This window comes from Salvelinus sp. IW2-2015, unplaced genomic scaffold (genome assembly GCF_002910315.2).
Source record: "Salvelinus sp. IW2-2015 unplaced genomic scaffold, ASM291031v2 Un_scaffold467, whole genome shotgun sequence".
NCBI classification, from domain to species: domain Eukaryota; kingdom Metazoa; phylum Chordata; class Actinopteri; order Salmoniformes; family Salmonidae; genus Salvelinus; species Salvelinus sp. IW2-2015.
Window position 1 is genome coordinate 404,885 of NW_019942558.1, and position 23,312 is coordinate 428,196.

At 43.4% G+C, this 23,312-nt stretch overlaps 1 protein-coding gene across 1 annotated transcript in view; it reads left to right on the forward strand.

Annotated features, from left to right (window-relative positions):
- Window positions 1-23,312, forward strand: part of cdc42bpb (CDC42 binding protein kinase beta (DMPK-like)) — a 125,895-nt gene that overhangs the window by 93,017 nt on the left and 9,566 nt on the right. Inside the window, exons 21-31 of the mRNA XM_024135499.2 lie at window positions 1,964-2,047; window positions 2,611-2,691; window positions 2,804-2,909; window positions 3,136-3,272; window positions 3,811-3,950; window positions 4,046-4,127; window positions 4,918-5,134; window positions 5,614-5,676; window positions 7,419-7,660; window positions 8,020-8,374; window positions 10,834-10,931. Coding sequence (XP_023991267.1) covers window positions 1,964-2,047; window positions 2,611-2,691; window positions 2,804-2,909; window positions 3,136-3,272; window positions 3,811-3,950; window positions 4,046-4,127; window positions 4,918-5,134; window positions 5,614-5,676; window positions 7,419-7,660; window positions 8,020-8,374; window positions 10,834-10,931 — 1,605 coding nt within the window. The remainder of the gene's footprint in view (window positions 1-1,963; window positions 2,048-2,610; window positions 2,692-2,803; window positions 2,910-3,135; window positions 3,273-3,810; window positions 3,951-4,045; window positions 4,128-4,917; window positions 5,135-5,613; window positions 5,677-7,418; window positions 7,661-8,019; window positions 8,375-10,833; window positions 10,932-23,312) is intronic.

Here is a 23,312-nt window from a genome sequence, read left to right on the forward strand (position 1 = left end):
GGAAATTACCACGACATGTTACAGCCTGAATTAAAAATGGATTGTGTCACTGGCCTACATACAATACCCCATCATTTCAAAGTGGAATAATTTGACATTTTGACAAATGAATAAGAAATGGAAAGCTCAAACGTCTTAAGTCAATAAGTATTCAACCCCTTTGTAAATAAGTTCAGTAGTAAAATGTTTCTTAATAAGTCACATGTGTTGCATGGACTCACTCTGTGTGCAATAATAGTGTTTAACAGGATTTCTGAATAACTACCTAATCTCTGTACCCCACTAAATACAATTTATATGTAAGCTCCCTCAGTTGAGCAGTGAAATTGAAACAGATTCAACCACGAAGACCAGGGAGGTTTTCCAAAGCCTCACAAAGGAGGGCACCTATTGGTAGATGGGTAAAAAATAAAATAAAAAGCAGACATTTAATAACCCTTTGGGCATGGTGAAGTTATTAATTACACTTTATTTGGTGTATCAATACACCCAGTCACAACAAAGATACAGATGTCCTTCCTAACTCAGTTGCCAGAGAGGAAGGAAAGCACTCAGGGATTTCAACCGAAGGTCAATTGTGACTTTTAATGGCTGCGATGGGAGAACTGAGGATAGATCCACAACAGCATTGTAGTTATTCCACAATACCAACAGAAATGACAGAGGGGGAAAAGCCTGTAAAGAATACAAATATTCCAAAACACTCATCCTGTTTGCAATAAAGATGTTTTCAAGGACTCCCGAGTGGCGCAGCGGTCTAAGGCACTGCTTCTCAGTGCTAAAGGCATCACTACAGACCGTGGTTCGATCCCGGGCTATATCACAACCGGCCATGATCGGGTCCCATAGGGCGGCACACAATTGGCCCAGCGTCGTCTGGTTAGGGTGAGGATGTGGCCGGGGTAGGCCGTCATTGTAAAATAAGAATTTGTTCTTAACTGACTTGCCTAGTTAAATAAAAATAAGCCACTAAAGTAAAACTGCAACAACAGAAAATGTGGCAAAGAAATGTACTTTGTCCTGAGTACAAAGGATTATGTCACTGAGTACCACTCTTCATATTTTCAAGCATGGTGGTGGCTGCATCATGTTATGGGTATTCTTGTCATTGGCAAGGACTTTTTTTTTGATAAAAAGAAACAGAATAGACACAAGGTCAAATATACACTGGAGTTGCTTACCAAGACGACATTAAATGTCCCTGAGTAGCCTAGTTACAGTTTAGACTTAAATCAGCTGGAAAATCTATGGCAAGACTTGAAAATGGCTGTCAAGCAATGATTAACAACCAACTTCAGAGCTTGAAGAATTTAGTAAATAATAATGTTCAAATATTGTACCATCCAGGTGTACAAAGCTCTTGGAGAATTACACAGAAATAGTCACAGCTGTAATCACTGCCAAAGGTGTATTGACTCAGGGGTGTAAATACTTAGGTAAATAAAAAGAATCTCGATTTAATTTGAAATACATTAGCAAAAAGTTCTTAAAACAAGTTTTCACTTTGTCATTATGGGTTTTTGTGTGTGTGTAGATGTGACAAAAAAGCAATTTAATACATTTTGAATTCAGGCTGTAACACAACAAAATGTGGAATAAGTCAAGAGGTGTGAATATTTTCTGAAGGCATTGTAAATATGGGCTGATGTATTTTACTTTTATTCACAAAACCACATCAACTCCGTACATGTCCCTAGTATGCCTTCATGATGGGTCAAATACTATTAGCGTTGGCAGTTCTTACGTGTGTGAGTTGGTGCAGGTGTTGTTGAGATGTGTTCCTCGCCTCAGATACTGATACTCATTTATCAAAACACTAGTTAGTACATGGGAAACACAAGTATTTGAGGAGAGGAACACATCTGGACACAACACAGGCATTGAGACCCTGGAAATTAGTACCACCCGCCCAGTACACAGACACACACACTTACTTGTCCTGTCATTCCTCTCCCTCCTCCAGAGCAGCTCTGTCAGCGAAATTGACGCCGCGCCCCAGAAGTCCGACGTCCTCTCCTCGTCAATCTCTGTGGCGTCCGAACAGGATGTGAGTGTCCTGTCTCTCACACACACTTCCGTCCCGGCGCACATTCCTCCCAGACATCCTTGCTTCAGACGCTCCCTGTGTGTCATTCCAGTTCGCCAGTCACCATTGTACAATTTAAGCTTTTACGGTGTGCTATGACTCACAATGCCTATTGTTCATTTTATCAGAGTTTAGGTGTGTTTTAACTCATTATCAAAGTAGGAAATTAGGTCAAATGCAGGGATTTTTCCAATCAGTCATTTTTCCAGTCAATTAATTAAATAAAATTCTAGAATTAACATTTGACCTTAATCCTGAATGTAGCTCATTGAACGACTATCTTATCCCAGTAAAGCGTAGTTCAGTTTCACAGTATAGAACCAGAGTTCTTTTCATTAGGGTGTGCAAGGGAAAAGGTCTTGTAACGGGGGGGGGGGGGGGGAAATGTGTTTCTTATTGGGCAACTCAATGTAGTCCCTCCCTGTTTCAGTAAATTATCTTCCAGTTGGTGCCTTATGAACACGACTCAGCTCTATCCTTTTTCCAGTCTGACCTGTGAACTTTGACCCCTCTCTCTTCCACAGGAGCCAGTCCCCAAGCCCCCAGCTGCTGCCCCTGCCGCCCCGTCCCCTGTCTATCAGACATCGCTGCTGACCGCACCAAAGGTACCGCCTGGCCACACACACACGCTGTCAGGTAGTCTGTAATGCTTGGCTATGTGTTCTGTGTTCTTATCTCTCTCTCTTCTTGTGTGTGTTTGCGTGCGTGTGCCCGCAGCCCAAAGCTCACCAGCTGAGCATCAAGACCTTCTCCAGCCCCACCCAGTGCACCCACTGCAGCTCCTTGATGGTGGGCCTCATCCGCCAGGGCTACGCCTGCGAAGGTAGGTTTCATACACACGAACGACCACGCTCTCCGCCGCCGTTGTCGGTGAGTTGGGGGACTGAGGAAACTATGGGTGGCATTTGTTTTCCGGCAAAAACACACACACTCTCTGAGTAAACAAAGACATTTTAAATAAACAGCAGATCTGATACTGCAGCTCGCCATTGTACTGCATGTGTCCTTGTAAACTAATACTCTCTCTCTCTCTCCCTCGCTCTCGCCAGTGTGCTCCTTCGTCTGCCACGTGTCCTGTAAGGACAACGCCCCCCTGGTGTGCCCCATCCCCCCCGAGCAGGCCAAGAGGCCGTTGGGCATCGACGTACAGAGGGGCATCGGCACCGCCTACAAGGGCTTTGTCAGGGTGAGCACCCAGTGAAAGGTTATGACCATAGAAATAGAATGACTAGAACATGCATTCTGGCTGCATGTTGCGTGTACCCATGAGTGTGCATTCAGAGGCTTTTTCCCATTCAAGTCAATATAATTCTGTGGTTAAGTCATTGTCTTGGCCTTGAAGTTTCAGAGCGTCATGCGTAATTCAGTTACTTGATAATTCACTAATATCATGTTTGGATGTTGTATCTGATGTAATTCATGTTAAGTTCATGTTTTAAGTATTCCTATACTTCTGTTATTACGGTGCTATCACTCTGTTATTAGTGCGCCTGTGCAGACGTTGCACTTGTTGTTGGCCCGGCCCTGAGCGTAATGGTACCGATGTACCGTGGAGATACTGTGAAGTGAACGGTGTTCAACTGGAACCTAGTCGTTGTGTCACTGGGAGTTACCGACCAAAACATCTAAAATTCTGTTCAGCTTAACAAGATAGGAACTGTAGCGTGTTTTGGAAATGAACAACAAGCCCTCAATTGAACGGTTGCCGCTCCCCTCTCCGTCAGATCCCCAAGCCCACGGGGGTGAAGAAGGGCTGGCAACGGGCGTACGCTGTGGTGTGTGACTGTAAACTCTTCCTGTACGAGGTGCCTGAGGGCAAGTCCACCCAGCCGGGCGTGGCGACCAGTCAGGTCCTGGACCTCAGGTAGGATCTCTGTGTGTGTGTGTGTGTGTGTGTGTGTGTGTGTGTGTGTGGGGCGTGTATGTGTTTCTAACACTATGTTCGGTGTATGTCCACAGGGGTGAGGATTTTTCCGTCAGCTCCGTTATGGCCTCAGACGTCATCCACGCCACCCGCAAAGATATCCCCTGCATATTCAGGGTAAGCTTCGAACTGCAGCATGAAAAATGCCATATGTCTAAAGTTATTATATGGACCCTTTTTATAATATATTCCGACTATGGGATGATGTTTCCTGTTGGAGAAAATCCAATAAACAATCTCTAAGTAAAGTCATTATTGTACCACTTTCTGAAGAATTTTATAACTCTGAGTTACTATGGAGCGTTGTATTGAATCATACGCATGATAAGTGTGTCTTAACACATGACCCTTTTTGTGAGTGTTATTATATTGTTTACTCTATCATTTTATTCTAATCTACTGTTAATCTGGGATGTTTCATATGTCGAAAAAGTCAACGCAAGCGAAATTGAAATAAGAATAATTAAACGTGGGTTTTATATAGCGCTTTTCCTGCTGCGTTTCCATGGAGACTTTACCCCCGCACCAGCGTGTGGCCCGTCTTTGTTAATGGTAACTGTAGTGTAATTGGGTCCATTAGGAGTGTGACACTGAACTTTGGGAGAGCAGAATCAGCAACCTCTGCATCATCAAGACTGTTGCTTTTTGAGAAGGTGTTAAAGTTCGAAGTTGGCCATTGTTTTGTAAATGCCAGCTGAAAAGTACCAGTGACCTGGCTTTTGCCCCAGGTGAAAGCAGGTTTTCCGGAGCCATGGCCCAGTGAAACAACGGGTGCCGGCCCGCGTAGATGGAAACAGAAAAGTCTGAGCCTTTTGGGTAAAACACTGGGGTCAATCCTGTATGGAAATGCACCATTGAAGGACCCAAAGACACTTCCTGTTATTATTAACCCTTGCCTCTGTCCCAGGTGACATCATCCCTGCTGAGCTCGCCAGTGTGCGCCGCCTCCCTACTGGTGCTGGCGGAGAGCGAGGCGGAGAAGAGGAAGTGGGTTGGCATCCTGGAGGGCCTTCAGAGCATCCTGGCCAAGAACCGCCTCAGGAACTGCGTGGTACACGTCATGCACGAGGCCTACGACTCGTCACTGCCCGCCATCAAGACCATGCTCTCCGCCGCCATCGTTGGTGAGTTGGAGGAAATGGGGAGACTGTATGTGACATTTACGTCTCACCAACACAACTGCGCTGTGTGTCTTTGTGTGGGTGTGCGAGGCATACGACTCGTCTCTGTCTGCCGTCAAGACCACACTCTCCATGATCAGTGAGTAAGGGACAGTGGGCCTCATTCATCATTCGTGACCAGCAAAACATTTGTGTAAATCTTTTTTTCTGATTACAGCTTTTACACAGTTTAGTAGCTGGAACAGGTAAAACAACTATATTCAAGGGTTAAATATTTGTTCAATCTCTTGTGGGTTTTGTTTATGCGCTTTTCATCGTAACAAATGTAAGGTATGTATTGATAATTTAGTTCCAGAATGTGGGCGGGAAAAATGGAGAGGGGGGAAAGAGAAAGAGAGAGCGAGGGAGAGAGAGGTATATGCAGAGAATGTGTGACTGTCAGAGAAAGTGTGACTGACTGTTGACTGCTCTTCTCTCTGCAGATCGAGAGCGTATCGCCCTGGGCACAGAGGAAGGCCTGTTTGTAGTGGAGGTCACCAGAGATGGTAAGAATATACTTTTCCCGACATCAGGTCATACCCAAAGGCCGTTTTCACATATGACATCCGATACCACGGTACGGTTTCCTGGCCGTTTTCACAGTTTGACATTCGATACCACGGTACGGTTTCCTGGCCGTTTTCACAGTTTGACATTCGATACCATGGTACGGTTTCCTGGCCGTTTTCACATATGACATCCGATACCATGGTACGGTTTCCTGKCCGTTTTCACAGTTTGACATTCGATACCACGGTACGGTTTCCTGRCCGTTTTCACMGTTTGACATTCGATACCACGGTACGGTTTCCTGGGTGTTTTCACAGTTTGACGTTCGATGCCATGGTACGGTTTCTTGGGCGTTTTCACAGTTTGACATCCGATACCAYGGTACGGTTTCCTGGGCRTTTTCACAGTTTGACATCCGAAACCACGGTACGGTTTCCTGGGCGTTTTCACMGTTTGACATTCGATACCACGGTACAGTTTCCTGGACGTTTTCACAGTTTGACATTCGATACCACGGTACGGTTTCCTGGGCGTTATCAGTTTGGCAACCGATACCACGGCACGGATTCCTGGAGCGGTTGTGAAAGTTCGACCATATACGTTGTGCTTTCACAAGACCTGAAAATCACCGTTTCATGTTGCAATTTGCGTAGACGCTCATTCTGCATGACAGTAGCAAGCTAGCTTGTTTACAAAGGGCAAAAAAGTTCCACTCAACTCGTACTGGCACGTCACTATACCTGGTACTGTGGTCCTGGATCTTGGACCCACCACAGGATTTGTTTCTACCCGAGTTCATGTGCAGATCATCAGCTCCATTATCTGGATCAAACAGGGATATGTGAGAGCTCCCATAGATGCTCAGATGATATGATATGAACATAACTGGTTTTGTGCACAGCAACATGCAGACTCCTTCGTGCAGCTCAATACTTTTTAGACTTCTATGATCACATGATGCTCTACAGATGGTCATACTATCAACAAATCTGTTGATAAGCAACTGCTTGCTAAGGTTAAGGTTAGAATAAATGTACGGGTTAAGTTTAGAGCGAGGGTTAGGGTCAGTAGCTAGTTAGTTGAAATGTTACGGATGGACTTTCCAAATAAGTTGTTAATGGGATATGTGAGATCGCCCATAGAGGCTCAAATGATACGGAACACAATTACAAATAATTTGTGGACTGCAAGAAGCCCAAACAGATATAATATTTGACGAGCACAATCATTTCAAACCCTTCTGTCTATTATGTGTGGGAATACGAATACTTTGGAACAGATTTCCAAAATTAAAATCACTTGGAGCTGATTTGATGATGTTTTTATAGTCTTATGTCCAACAATTGCTCAGAAAACTTGAGGGGCCAAATACAATCATCAGCTTCAAGTGATTTTCATTTTGGAAATCTGTTCCAAAGTATTCGTATTCCCATACATAATAGACAGAAGGGTTTGAAATGATTGTGTTAAGTCAAATATTCTATCTGTTTGGGCTTCTTGCAGTCAATTTGCAGTCTACAAATTATTTGCAATTGTGTTCCGTATCATCTGAGCCTCTACGGGCGCTCTCACATATCCCTGTATGATCCTGGAGCATTTGGTATCCTGATGATCTCCTCTATAGAGCATTTGTGAGATGCAAATGAACCCTGGCTGAGAATTTGGCTCACGGGCCGCCAGTTGGGGAGCCCTGCCCTACAGACTCCCCTGTTGACTCCCGCGTCTCTCCCTCCTCCAGTGATCGTCCGGGCGGCTGACTGCAAGAAGGTGCACCAGATCGAGTTGATCCCAAAAGAGAAGATGGTGGCCCTGCTGTGCGGACGCAACCGCCACGTGCACCTGCACCCCTGGGGGGCGCTGGAGGGGGCTGAGTCGGCCTTTGACATCAAGTTGACGGAGACCAAGGGCTGCCAGGCGCTGACCACCGGCGTGCTGCGTCCCGGGGGACCAGCCTGCCTGCTGGCCGCCATCAAGCGCCAGGTCAGTATTTTATTTATTTACACCTGCAGGCAAATTTAGTGACTAAAGTAAAACAAAGTTAGTTAATAAAAGAGTTTCAATACAAAATAGTTCAAATTACATGTGAAGGTGAAGTTATGTTACTTTTATAAGAAATAGGGTGGGAAAGTCATAAGATACATCTATCTTCCCCACTTCAAAACAAACAACAACATATAAAGGTAGCATCCATGAAGTCTTCATAAGAACTGCATCGATGCTTTGCATATCGTTCATAAGCGAACTCATACTAGCTACTTCAAAGGTGACATGAAAGGTCCTTTACATCTGCTGCTTTGCCTGAATGTATGGCAAAATGTCCCCCCCTCCACCTCTACCAGGTGCTGTGCTATGAGATCACCTGGGCCAAGCCGCACCACCGCAAGCTGTGGGAGGTGCAGGCCCCGGGGGTGGCCCAGTGGCTGGGCATGGTGCGCGAGCGCCTGTGCGTGGGCTACCCCTCGGGCTTCGCCCTGCTGGCCCTCCAGGGTGAGTCATCGCCCGTAAGCCTGGTGAGCCCCGGGGACCCGTCGCTGGCCTTCCTGGCCCAGCAGCCCCTGGACGCGCTGCACGCCCTGGAGGTGGGCACGGCCGAGCTGCTGCTCTGCTTCAGCCAGCTAGGCATCTATGTGGACCCCACAGGAAGGAGGAGCAGGGCCCAGGAACTGATGTGGCCTGCCACGCCGCTAGCCTGTAGTACGTAACGGTTTTGTTTTATTTTAAGTGGTTAAGTTGGGTTAGGCTAGGTTTGGAGAAGAAATGCAGTGGCCTTGCTGGTCTAACGGTAATGCTGCAGCATCTGGCACACACATCTACGGTTTTGGCACAAGTTTGAATCCGGCCTACTGCTCTTTGACACAACTTCACCCTGTCCTTCCCCACTGTCATCTTCTATCTGTTCTATAAAATCAGAAACCATCTTAAAATATACAGTGAGCTCCAAATCTATTGTGACAGTGACAACGATGTTGTTTTGTCTCTGTACTCCAACACTTTGGATTTAAAATGATACAATGACTGAAGTTAAAATGGAGACTGTCAGCTTTAATTTGAGGGTGAACCGTTTAGCACTTTTAGAACATAATACCCCCATTTTAGGGGAACAAAAGTATTGGGATAAATTCACTTACAGTACCAGTCAAAGGTTTGGACACACCTACTCGTTACAGGTTATTTTTTTTTATTTTTTTACAATGTAGAATAATAGTGAAGACATCAAAACGATAAAATAACACATATGGAATCATGTAGTAACCAAAAAAGTGTTAAATCTAAATATATTTTATATTTGAGATTCTTCCAAGTAACCACCCTTTGCCTTGATGACAGCTTTTCACACACTCGGAATTCTCTCAACCAGTTTCACCTGGAATGCTTTTCCAACAGTCTTGAATGAGTTCACACATATGCTGAGCACTTGTTGGCTGCTTTTCCTTCACTCTGCGGTCCAACTCATCCCAAACCATCTCAATTGGGTTGAGGTCGGGTGATTGTGGAGGCCAGGTCATCTGATGCAGCACTCCATCACTCTCCTTCCTGGTCAAATAGACCTTACACAGCCTGGAGGTCTGTTGGGTCATTGTCCTGTTGAAAAACAAATGATAGTCCCACTAAGCGCAAACCAGATGGGATGGCGTATCGCTGCAGAATGCTGTGGTAACCATTCTGGTTAAGTGTGCCTTGAATTCTAAATAAATCACAGACAGTGTCACCAGCAAAGCACCATCACACCACATCCTCCATGCTTCACAGTGGGAACCACACATGCGGAGATCATCCGTTCACCTACTCCGAGTCTCACCAAGACGTGGCAGTTGTAACCAAAAATATAAAACTTGGACTCATTAGACCAAAGGACAGATTTCCACTGGTCTAATGTTCATTGCTTGTGTTTCTTGGCCCAAGCAAGTCCTCTTGTTATTATTGGTGTCCTTTAGTAGTGGTTTCTTTGCAGCAATTCGACCATGAAAGGCAGTTGATGTTGAGATGTGTCTGTTTCTTGAACTCTGTGAAGCATTTATTTGGTCTGCAATTTCTGAGGCTGGTAACTCTAATGAACGTATACTCTGCAGCAGAGGTAACTCTGGGTCTTCCTTTCCTATGGCGGTCCTCATGAGAGCCAGTTTCATCATTGCGCTTGATGTTTTTCGCAACTGCACTTTCAAAGTTCTTGAAATTTTCCACATTGACTGACCTTCATGTCTTAAAGTAATGATGGACTGTTGTTTCTCTTTGCTTATTTGAGCTGTTCTTGCCATAATAAGGACTTGGTCTTTTACCAAATAGGGCTATCTTCTGTATACCACCCCTACCTTGTCACAACACAACTGATTGGCTCAAACACATTAAGAAGTAAAGAAATTCCCCAAATTAACTTTTAACAAGGCACACCTGTTAATTGAAATGGATTCCAGGTGACTACCTCATGAAGCTGGTTGAGAGAATGCTTAGTGTACAAAGCTGTCATCAAGGCAAATGGTGGCTACTTTGAAGATTCTCAAATCTAAAATATATTTTGATTTGTTTAACACTTTTTTGGTTACTACATGATTCCATATGTGTTATTTCATAGTTTTGATGTCTTCACTATTATTCTACAATGTAGAAAATAGCACAAATAAAGAATAACTCTTGACTGAGTAGGTGTGTCCAAACTTATGACTGGTACTGTTTGTGTATTAAAGTAGTTTTTCCACAATATAGAAGAAATTACCCTCAATTTAAAGCTCAGTCTGCTCTGTAACCTCCTAGTCATTGTATCATTTCAAATACAAAGTGCTGGAGTACAGAGCTAAAAAACAACAATGTGTCACTGTTCCAATACCTTTAGACACCGATTATGGCCGATTACATTGCACTCCACGAGGAGTATATATCTGTGTATATATATATTTTTAAAGAAATGCAGAATGACATGTAATAATAGGGCTCAGCAACAATGTCGGCTCCAGATAATAGTGATAGAGACACCTTGTAACAGCCTATGTAGAATGCCTGAATGCATGACACCAGAAATGATTAGCTTATCCGAAGGGGCACTAAAAGACAAAAACTTTATATTATTGAAACATGAAAATGATTTGGTATATTGGATCCTACAAATAGATGAAAGGCCTCTGTTTTTGCTCAGCGTGTGTCTCCTGTGGGTCCTCCAGGCTCCAACTCGTCTTACCTGACGGTGTACAGCGAGTACGGAGTGGATGTGTTTGACATCCACACTACCGAGTGGGTCCAGACCATTTCACTGAGGAAGGTAAGAGCTGCTTTCCATGGCTACCCATCCATATCGCTCCTGCCAACTGATGAGTCTGGATTTGCCTCCCTCCCCAATGATTTCTAGATTGCAAACACATTCTCAACGTTCCGGTTTGTCCTAGAAACCGATGGGTTAGGCCTGAACAGGCTTACATGATGGCGTTATTAACTTTGATACTCTGATTGGTTAGATTTGTTAGAGACGATCCAATCGCTGATTCATTTTTGTGCAACGCCCCTCATTTTGAAATCACACAAATTACTTGTAGGATTGCAGTTTCAGACTAAATGTATGTAGCGATCGATAAATTAAATTCAGATAAATTAAATTCAGGGTGAGTCATCAGGCAAAAGAACAGCGCTGCCCCGTACAACAGTCTGGAATGTCCATCTGTGTGTGTTGTGTGCGGTATGTCTATTCTACACTGTGTAGCTGTTAGCGATAATGATAAACGGAAACCTGAAAAAACAAAACGAAGAAAACTGAATTTGGGAGAAAACATAATGGAATCAGACAGAAATCTGGATTTTATAGGGCTCTACTGGACCTAGTTCACTCTTATCTATTGAATTTGAGTCAATGGCATTACCTTGCCCATGTAGAACAATGGTTCTGGTTGAACATAATGCTCTATTTCATGTGTTGGAATTATTTTGAGTAGTGGCAAATTATTTTCTGCCTTGCATGCATGCAGAAGTGAGGTCTGCATTTTCTTGTGCATGTCACTAGATGTATTGTGAAATTACATTGTTGCCTTTGTGTCCCTCCACTGCATGACTGCCTGTTGAAAGTACACAAGAGTGCCCCTGCATGGACGTGGGGTGTAAATGCACCAATGACGTTAAAATAAATCTGTCACCAGTGTCTGCTTGTACAGTCATGGCCAAAAGTTTTGAGAATGACACAAATATTAATTTTCACAAAGTCTGCTGCCTCAGTTTATGATGGCAATTTGCATATACTCCAGAATGTTATGAAGAGTGATCAGATGAATTGAAATTAATTGCAAAGTCTCTTTTTGCCATGCAAATAAACTGAATCCCCCAAAAACATTTCCACTGCATTTCAGCCCTGCCACAAAAGGACCAGCTGACATCATGTCAGTGATTCTCTGGTGTTAACAAGGACAAGGCTGGAGATCACTCTGTCATGCTGATTGAGTTCGATTAACAGACTGGAAGCTTCAAAAGGAGGGTGGTGCTTGGAATCATTGTTCTTCCTCTGTCAAACATGATTACCTGGAAGGGAACACGTGCCGTCATCATTGCTTTGCACAAAAAGGGCTTCACAGGCAAGGATATTGCTGCCAGTAAGATTGCACCTAAATCAACCGTTTCTCGGATCATCAAGAACTTCAAGGAGAGCGGTTCAATTGTTGTGAAGAAGGCTTCAAGGTGCCTAAGAAAGTCCAGCAAGCGCCAGGACTGTCTCCTAAAGTTGATTCAGATGCTGGATCAGGGCACCACCAGTACAGAGCTTGCTCGGGAATGGCAGCAGGCAGGTGTGAGTGCATCTGCATGCACAGTGAGGTGAAGACCTTTAGAGGTTGGCCTGGTGTCAAGAAGGGCAGCAAAGAAGCCACTTCTCTCCAGGAAAAACATCAGGGACAGACTGATATTCTGAAAAAGGTAAAGGGATTGGACTGCTGAGCATTGGGGTAAAGTGATTTTCTCTGATGAATCCCCTTTCCGATTGTTTGGGGCATTCGGAAGAAAGGTTTGTCCGGAGAAGGCGAGGTCAGCGCTACCATCAGTCCTGTGTCATGCCAACAGTAAAGCATCCTGAGACCATTCATGTGTAGGGTTGCTTCTCAGCCAAGGGAGTGGGCTCACTCACAATTTTGCCTAAGAACACAGCCATGAATAAAGAATGGTACCAACACATCCTCCGAGAGCAACTTCTCCCAACCATCCAGGAACAGTTTGGTGACGAACAATGCCTTTTCCAGCATGATGGAGCACCTTGCCAGAAGGCAAAAGTGATAACTAAGTGGCTCGGGGAACAAAACATTGATATTTTGGGTCAATGGCCAGGAAACTCCCCAGACCTTAATCCCATTGAGAACTTGTGGTCAATCCTCAAGAGGTGGGTGGACAAACAAAACCCCACAAATTCTTACAAACTCCAAGCATTGATTATGCAAGAATGGGCTGCCATCAGTCAGGATGTGGCCCAGAAGTTAATTGACAGCATGCCAGGGCGGATTGCAGAGGTCTTGAAAAAGAAGGGTCAACACTGCAAATATTGACTCTTTGCATCAACTTTGTGTAATTGTCAATAAAAGCCTTTGACACTTATGAAATGCTTGTAATTATACTTCAGTATTCCATAGTAACATCTGACAAAAATATCTAAAGACACTGAGGCAGCAGACTTTGTGAAAATTAATGTTTGTGTTATTCTCAACTTTTTGCCACGACTGTATACACTGTGTACAAAGTAGAGGTCGACCGATTGTGATTTTTCAAGCCGATACCGATTTATTGGAGGACCAAAAAAGCAAATTCCGATTAATTGGACGATTTATTTATTTATTTATTTTTATTATTTTTATTATTCCTTTTCTTTTTTTACATTTAAAAAAATATATATATTTATATATATTTGTAATAATGACAATTACAACAATACTGAATTAACACTTTTATTTTAACTTAAAATAATACATAAATAAAATCAGTTTAATCTCAAATAAATAATTAAACATGTTCATTTTGGTTTAAATAATGCAAAAACAAAGTGTTGGAGAAGAAAGTAAAAGTGCAATATTTGCCATGTAAAAAAGCTAACGTTTAAATTCCTTGCTCAGAACATATGAAAGCTGGTGGTTCCTTTTAACATGAGTGTTCAATATTCCCAGGTAAGAAGTTTAGGTTGTAGTTATTATAGGAATTATAGGACTATTTCTCTCTATACCATTTGTATTTCATATACCTTTGACTATTGGATGTTCTTATAGGCACTATAGTATTGCCAGCCTAATCTCGGGAGTTGATAGGCTTGAAGTCATAAACAGCGCAATGCTTGAAGCACAGCCAAGAGCTGCTGGCAAATGCAGGAAAGTGCTGTTTGAATGAATGCTTACGAGCCTGCTGCTGCCTACCACTAGCTAGCAACTTACCTTTGCTCCTTGTTGCACTCACGTAACAGGTAGTCAGCCTGCCACGCAGTCTCCTCGTGGAGTGCAATGTAATCGGCCATAATCGGTGTCCAAAAATGCCGATTACCGATTGTTATGAAAACTTGAAATCGGCTCTAATTAATCGGTCGACCTCTAGTACAAAGCATGTCAGACTAACCAGGTGAAAGCTTTGATCCCTTATTAAATCTACATAAATCAGCGTAGATGAAGGGGTAGAAGGATTTTTAAGCTTTGAGACATGTGTGCCATTGACAGTGAATGGGCAAGACAAAAGATTTAAGTCCCTTTGAACGACGTATGGTAGTAGGTGCCAGGCGCACCGGTTTGTGTCAAGAACTGCAACACTGCTGTGTTTTTCCACGCTGAATGGTCCACCACCAAAGGACCTCCAGCCAACTTGACACCTCTGTGAAAAGCACTGGAGTCAACATGGGCCAGCATCCCTGTGGAACGCTGTTGACACCTTGTAGAGTCGATGCCCCGACAAATTGAGGTGGTTCTGAGGGCAAAAGGGGAGGGTGCAACGCAATATTAGGAAGGTGTTCTTAATGTTTTGTACACTCAGTGCCATGTGTCGATATGGTGTTGTAGCCTGTAAGATCTTCATGAGCAGGCTAAATTAAATGTGTGAACAGGTGATCCACTACACACCTTTGATCATGTTACATATTTAGACACATTGGTACTTGCATTCAAAACTCACTTAGGCAGATGCATAGATTCTCAGACACACACACCCCTCCATCTCCACCCCTCTAACTAACTCCTCTCCTCCCCGGCAGTCGCAACATGTCAGGTGATCAGGAGGACCAGCAGCAGCCTCAGCCCCCCCACGGCCAACACCCCAAGGACACCAAGCCACGCTCCCTCCGCTTCACCTGGAGCATGAAGACCACATCGTCCATGGAGCCCCACGACATGATGAGCGAGATCCGCAAGGTGCTGGACGCCAACAGCTGTGACTACGAGCAGCGCGAGCGCTTCCTGCTGCTATGTGTGCACGGTGACGGCCACGCCGAGAGCCTGGTTCAGTGGGAGATGGAAGTGTGCAAGCTGCCGCGACTCTCACTCAACGGTGTGCGCTTCAAGCGGATCTCGGGCACATCCATCGCCTTTAAGAACATTGCGTCCAAAATCGCCAACGAGCTCAAGTTGTAGGGCCTCCTAAAGATACGAGGGTGAGGGAGTGTTGAGCGAGCAGGTAAAATCTTGCGATTTGAAATAGACTAAAGCAGGGATATTCAACTCTTACCCTATGAGGGCCGGAGCCTGCTGGTTTTCTGTTCTACCTGATGATAAATAATTGCACCCAATCTTGTGTCCCAGGTCTAAATCAGTCCCTGATTAGAGGGGAACAATGAAAACATGCGGTGGAACTGGCTTTGAGGTCCAGAGTTGTATTTGACAGGACTAAAGGAGGCTGCGTAACGTGGGGGAAAGAAAGCGCTTCAAAATGGACTGAACGAGCCGTACAGTCGTTATAAAAAAAACTTAAGTCGCAAATTCACAACGGTTTTCCTCCAAGACACTTACAAAGTATGTATTGAAAACTATGTATAGCTTTTGGCAATCATTTCCTGCGTCTTTGGAGCATTATCATTGTTGATGATGTGAGAGGTGGTCTTGAGCTGTCGGGACGTTGGTCTGACATTGACATTTAGTTGTCTTGTTTTTTTGCCGAACGCATTATTGCCATTGTGGCTCTGGAACAGGGCTCTCCAAGCCTGCTCCCGGAGAGCTATCATCCTGTAGGTTTTTGCTACAACCCTAATAATTAGCTGGTTGATTAGCTTACATCAGGTTAGTTACAACTGTGGTTGGATTGAAAACCTACCGGAGGGTAGCTCTCCAGGAACAGGGTTGGAGAGCCCTTGTCTGGAAGATGCCTCCCCATTGGGAGTTTAAGCTCTCATACAAGGGAGGGAGTGGAGGAAGAACATTAAAAATGGACTCCTTCCCCCTCTTACAGAGTACCCAGAATTCCTCTTGCCAAGAGAATATGGCTGCCAGATACGAGTGGTTGGATAGCCTAGCTAATTGCACAAGTAGTTACGGTATTATTGTCAAATACTGTTAATTTTGGCAGTTTGCGCCCTCTACCCTTACTTAGCCAGCTTCTACACACTTGCACACACACTTTCATTCTATGATTTGAACCGGTTGTTCATCCATGTGATAACAGCATAAATGCAATGTATGGACCCAGCTAAGCCTCTGCTGTACGCGGTCACCCACTCCAGAAAGCAGGGCCTGGAGGATGACACATTTCGGCAGACCCACGATTTAAAATGGGGGATTGTTGCAAAGTATCATGGGACTGGGTCACTCGCTACAAAAAAGACTTCAGGGAAGATTTTCCTTCCTGGCATATCTGCATATTTAGTTTTTTTCCCCCTTTGTTACCATAATTGCTTCAACGGTTCTCTTCTCAGATATTACTGAAATGCCCCCTTCTATCTGGTCCCACCCACCTGGGCCGGTTCAGATGTGGTCGGCCATTCCTGGAACAGATCGAAGATCAACCACGGCCATATTCAGGCCTTCAGTATTCACTTCCACCCTCCTAAAAACGCTGGCACGGTTTTTTTGGGGGGGAATGTAAATAATATACCTTAGTTTTGCAACAGCTGCATATTGATATACTTCCTTGTTTTTTTTTATTGAGCCCAGAGCTGTGGAATTAGTGTTAACTCATTCATCACCGGGTAAGTTTAACACGTGTCTCTATTAAAATACCTTCAGTGACTAGCCTCTGTGTCTGACTGAATCCATGGCATCTTCAAGGGTTGTGGGTTCGATTCCCGCAACGAATGTGTTGACTTCAGAAGTCGCTTTAGAAATGAAGTGACCATATTCTCTCTTGCAAAAGCTATTTGGTCAATAAAGTTTTAGATGAAAATGCCATATTATGTGACTATAGTTTTGAAAAAAGGATGCGGGTAATGTGAGATCTTTTATATTTTTCCATGTCATCTATTGCAGTAATGAAGGTTGAAGAAAGTGCCTACATTGTTACATTACTCAGCCGTCAATGACACTGAAAAGGCATTAAAGGGGCCATCTGCGGTTTCATCAATAACAAAGCAGAAACCCTGCCACTGTTTTAGTAAAAAATTAAGGGATGGAGCTGGAGACTCAAATTCATAGACCGAGACAATGGATGCAAGGACTGATCAGGGGCAAAGTACAGGGGAGCCAGGGGGGGTTCAGCTTCCACGAATGAGATATTAGCTCCCCTAAATGTGGCCAGAAGTAGACCATTTATTGAACATCAATATCAATATTTGTTTTCTTTCCTGGATCAGCTGATGATGGTCGCCAATATCACTAGACAACTAGCCTATGGCTAGACACCAACGCGCATCCGAACCATCCCGACATGAATGATAGTTGACTCTTTCGGTTAGAAACATTTGATTTTGTATTGGCGTAGGCCTTCATTATTTTGGATTTGAGTGCCCATGAGAACTGTTTTCACAGAGAAACATAATAAAATGTTACAATGCGTTTTCCGACATCTCCAAGATCCAGGAATCTAATTAAATTGTTAAATGCTTAATAATGACAAATAACACTGTCATTAATGTAAGGAAAGAAAGGTATTCTTTTATGTCACACAATCTGTGAAGACAAGCATTCAACTCATGAATTAGGGTGTAAACACATTTGAATTATATTAATGTAGGCTACCTGTTCTGCGTGTGTAAAACTGCTTCAGTTTAGAGGGTAATCTACCGGCAATGGTGTAGGCCTAATGGAGGGTAAACACAACTGAACGCAGTTGACCCTCCCTTTTCAGAAAAATGCATTGAAAGTATATGGAGCGTAAGATCACGGGACCGGCAATCAGAGTTTATCAACCAATTATTTTTTTTTACCACTAGCTACCTGTAGGCCATTTTGAATTTTATGGTAATAGGCCTATTACACATTTTAGCCCAGTCACGATAATTGACCATGTGTGAGGGTGACCATCCCGGGACAGTTTCGGGCCCATTTTAGGTTACAAAAAAAAAAGGTACATTTGTCAGCAAGAATGTCATTGGGCACACTTTGTGTTTGGAAATAGACATGTTTAAAATTCTTTAAATGGCACGAGTGTACATGCATTGCACTGTTTGGATTATTTTGGAGTGGACGAACATGCACAGATAGCGTACTTTATGTGTTTTGTTTGACCATCAGTTGAAACCATCTTGACTGGTTGTGTTCATGCCACATTGATTAATTTGTACCATTAAATTACGCAAGCGGGGATTGACCATCCATGATTTAAAAATTATAGTTTTAACCATGCTTTGAGGCTATACAGTGCGTTTACAAACAGAAAACAGGCATATTTTGGGTTCTGATGGAGTACGACAGTTGAACTAAGCTCATGGGGAATTTAAGTTATATTCTTCAAGAATCAATGGGTATGTATCAGGCATTTTAAAGTCCAAAAATGGATGCAGTGTCGCAGATTGGGAATCGAAATAGAATGCCTATTGCTCCGCTTTCAATGACCTGATATCTGGATAAGCATGTGTAGATCTTCCGATGTACTGTAGATCTATGCCACTGTTTAGATCACCATATTCAAGAACAGCTCCATGACTCTAAATTGTAGGTTTCTGGCCCCATCAGTTGTCGGTCTTTTAGCAGGGCTAAAACGGCACCCTATCCCCTTTGTAATGCATTTTCTTTTGAACAGGGCCCAGTTGGAACGCATTCCTGAGTCATTGAGTGAACTGTGCTCACAGCTTCCCGCCTATCTTATGTTACTGAGCTGGTTTGTATTTAACAGATGTCTTAATACTTTGGCTACAGTGGGTAAGAAAGTGTTACCATGGGTTCTGTTGAATTGAATGACTTCCCCCACAGGTAGGCTCCCATAAATGGGACCACTAGGTGTCACTGTATGACAGGGGTCTCCAGCTGGTCCTGACGAGCTATAGAGTACACAGCAGTATTACACATGCTAACAATAATCGTGGTCCAGACTGAAGGCAGTTAGTTACGTTAAACAGTTTGGCTATAAATATGAATAGATTCTCAGATCATATGGTTCAGTGTACCAACATGTTGTAGCTAGATATGTCAAAATCTTATCGAAACAATTAGTCAAGGGTGAGCATTCAACTATTAACATTCTTAACAAGGCTTAAGAATGAGAACTAATCCTATAAAATTATTCAAACTACATTTTTTTACATTTTATTTAACCAGTTAGGCCAGTTGAGAACAAGTTCTCATTTACAACCTGGCCAAGAAAGCAAAGCAGTGCGACACAGTTACACATGGGATAAACAAACGTACAATCAATAACACAATAGAAAATCTGTATAGTGTGTGTAAATGGAAGAGGTAAGGCAATAAATAGGCCATAGTGGCGAAGTAATTACAATTTAGCAAATAACACTGGAGTGATAGATGTGCAGATGATGTGCAAGTAGAAATAATGGGGTGCAAAAGAGCAGAAAAAAAGAAATATGGGGATGAGGTAGATAGTTGGGCTATGTACAGCTGCAGCAATCGGTAAGCTGCTCTGACAGCCGATGCTTGAAGTTAGTGAGGGAGATATGTCTCCAACGTCAGTGATTTTTGCAATTCGTTCCAGTCATTGGCAGCAGAGAACTGGAAGGAAAGGTGGCCAAAGGAGGTGTTGGTTTTGGGGGTGACCAGTGAAATATACCGGCTGGAGCGCGTGCTACGGGTGGGTGCTGCTATGGTGACCAGTGAGCTGAGATAAGGCGGGGCTTTAGACTTTAGCAAAGACTTATAGATGACCTGGAGCCAGTGGGTTTGGCGACGAGTATGTAGCGAGGACCAGCCAACGCGAGCATACAGGTCGCAATGGTGGTTGGTATATGCAGCGTTGGTCACGAAATGGATGGCACTGTGCTAGACAGCATCCAATTTGCTGAGTATAGTGTTGGAAACTATTTTGTAAATGACATCGCCGAAGTCACGTATCGGTAGGATAGTCAGTTTTACGAGGGTATGTTTGGCAGCATGAGTGAAAGAGGCTTTGTTGCGAAATAAGAAGCCGATTCTAGATTGAACTTTGGATTGGAGATGCTTAATGTGAGTCTGGGAGAATTTACAGTCTAACCAGACACCTAGGTATAAATAGTTGTCCACATGTCAGAACCGTCCAGAGTAGTGATGCTACTCTGACTCAAGACCTGGGTTCAAATACTTTGAGTGGTTGCTCCAGCCTGCGCGTAGTGCCAAATGGGCAGGATTTACAGTTATGACTATTCTATTGTGGGCCGATTCAGACTTAAGGCGTACATTTCAGTAGTTAGTATTCCGACTTAACTTCTGCAGATGCGTAACAGGCATGATTCTTACATGCGCTTAAGACAATTAAACCGCTTAAAACCCCACTTTCTGGCCAACAGATTCAGTAAGTATCTAAAGCCATCCTTTTAAATTTGGTGTACTTTTTAATTCTAACTTATGGAGAGAACGGTTTAAAATATTAAGACAATGTAAACTGTCTTCACCAATTGGTAGATTAAAAATACTGATCGTGTATATTATTTAGGGTTTGATTCATCCTGGAAGTTGACATTCAATCGTTCAAGTCATGAAATATTGGAAGGTGAGAAGTGTACAATAGGGGTTGAACAGTAGTCCTTTAACTCAACCCTAATAATCTTCAATGATGGTCCCGTTATGACAATGGGCCAGTCGTAGTGAACCAGGCTCCAGGTTTAAACTGCTACTTATGGTCTGCGTTCCGTAATGATTCAAATCAGCTACATGTCCCAAATTGCGCAACTAAATACTTTAGCCTAATATGATTCACCATTGCTAGCAATCCTCAGGAACCACAACAAAAAAACACAGAAATGTAAATGAACAAGTCAGTGACATGTAGGTTTAACTGACGGTGGCTACCGATGACAAATATTTAACGAAACATTAAGTCTGGGGATAATTAAAACAAATAAACTAGGTTTGGTGCTTTACTGTCATTTGCACAAGACTACAGAAGCCAATAGCTTGGGTCTCAATTTCATTCCAAGTTTAGACCAGCATTTCATAAACCTCTGTGGAAGAGGTGACATGCATGTTGCAGTATGACCTGTTTCACATGTCTCCAGTGTTAAAATGGAGCCAAAACAATTGTAATATTTACAATCCTCTTAACCAAATGGCTTACTCATTTACGTAGCACCATTCTCTAATTTACAAGCGCTATTGCTATTCAGGAAAAAGGTAGATGTTCCTCTTGGAACTGACAGGTTGGACAACATTGTTCAAAGTTTGATTGTGTAAGGCTTAGTATAGTTGTATTCCAGCCACTAGGGGGTACTCTGGCGAAGCCCATGGGAAATAAAGAAATAGTTTAAGTGATTTGTGGAGTGTAAGAATGAAAAACAAGACTAAACGGCTGTTACCTGTGCTGAAATGATTAAAAGTGAAGTAAACCGTACTTTTCGCATTGTAGTTTATGATAAGCTCATTGGAAGGGTAACATTTGCACAGAAGGTAGTACACTAAGGGAATTCAGTCAGAATGCAATGCATCTATAGACACTATGCATTTGGTTTCCACTCCCTACAAATAGCATGCTATTATGCTTAAGTTAAAGGTCAGAATAAATGGAGACAAAATGGCATAAAAGGAATTGCATCAGAATTTCCCTTTGTCAATTGAGCTACAGTAGGCAAGTGTAATTAAGCACAGAGAAAGTATTAGAAAGGACTAATTCATGACAATGTCCAAACAAATCACATGCTCAAAGTGACAAACACAACAAGCACATTCCATGGGCCACAGATACTTTTATTTCAGGTGTTAATATCCATCCGCAAACATTTAGCAAAAAGTTTGCATTTGATACAACATCCTTCATCACGCAGATGAAGACTCATCTAACTTGTGCCACTAAACGTGTCGGGCAGAGTGCATTTCCTTGATGTAGTTAAGACTTTATGGAGACAAGGGGTAGATATTGGTGACGAGGTGAGAGGTAAGAAGGTTTGAGAGAGAGCGTGTTCACTTCTGGTCGGGCATCAGGTCGTTGAAGGACTGGCCGCCCTCCAGACGCTTTTCCATCTCAACAAGGGTCTTGACGCCGTCGACAACCATCTGCACCAGCTCCACCTCGGAGAAGCCCAGACGGTCTGCGTTGGAGATGTCGAAGACACCGCCTACTGCTGCAGTGTCCACACCACCTGGGGTTATGAAATTCTTATGGTTGGCTTGTTAACATAAATAGTTGTGTTCGTGTTAAAGCAAGGGGTATAGAATGCTTGCGCTGAAGGGAAGTTCGGTATAACAGGTTAATTCGGCCACAAATACTCGTTGCAATCAACCTTAAGTTCAGACTCAACGCAAGTTGGAAGATGTTTGCCATAGCAGTCTCCACAAATACTCTGAAGAGAGATTGCACGCGAGATTGCAAAAGAGAACTCTTCATTCGCCACAGTCAGCAGCACAGTAGCTAGCGCATGTGCGCGAGGAGGTTGGCTTCACAGGTATACTAATGTGGTAGACAGGGAGAGTATACTTAGTAAAGGCAAATGTCGACTAACCAGGTGAAAGCTTTGATCCCTTATTAAATCTACATAAATCAGCGTAGATGAAGGGTGAAGAAGGATTTTAAGCTTTGAGACATGTGTGCCATTGACAGTGAATGGGCAAGACAAAAGATTTAAGTCCCTTTGAACGACGTATGGTAGTAGGTGCCAGGCGCACCGGTTTGTGTCAAGAACTGCAACACTGCTGTGTTTTTCCACGCTGAATGGTCCACCACCAAAGGACCTCCAGCAACTTGCCACACTCTGTGAAAAAGCACTGGAGTCAACATGGGCCAGCATCCCTGTGGAACGCTGTTGACACCTTGTAGAGTCGATGCCCCACAAATTGAGGTGGTTCTGAGGGCAAAAGGGAGGGTGCAACGCAATATTAGGAAGGTGTTCTTAATGTTTTGTACACTCAGTGCCATGTGTCGATATGGTGTTGTAGCCTGTAAGATCTTCATGAGCAGGCTAAATTAAATGTGTGAACAGGTGATCCACTACACACCTTTGATCATGTTACATATTTAGACACATTGGTACTTGCATTCAAAACTCACTTAGGCAGATGCATAGATCTCTCAGACACTCTCATTCTCTCAACACACACACACACACACACACCCACACACACACACACACACACACCACACACACACACACACACACACACACACACACACACACACACACACTTGTACACAGCCGCACTCCCTCAAT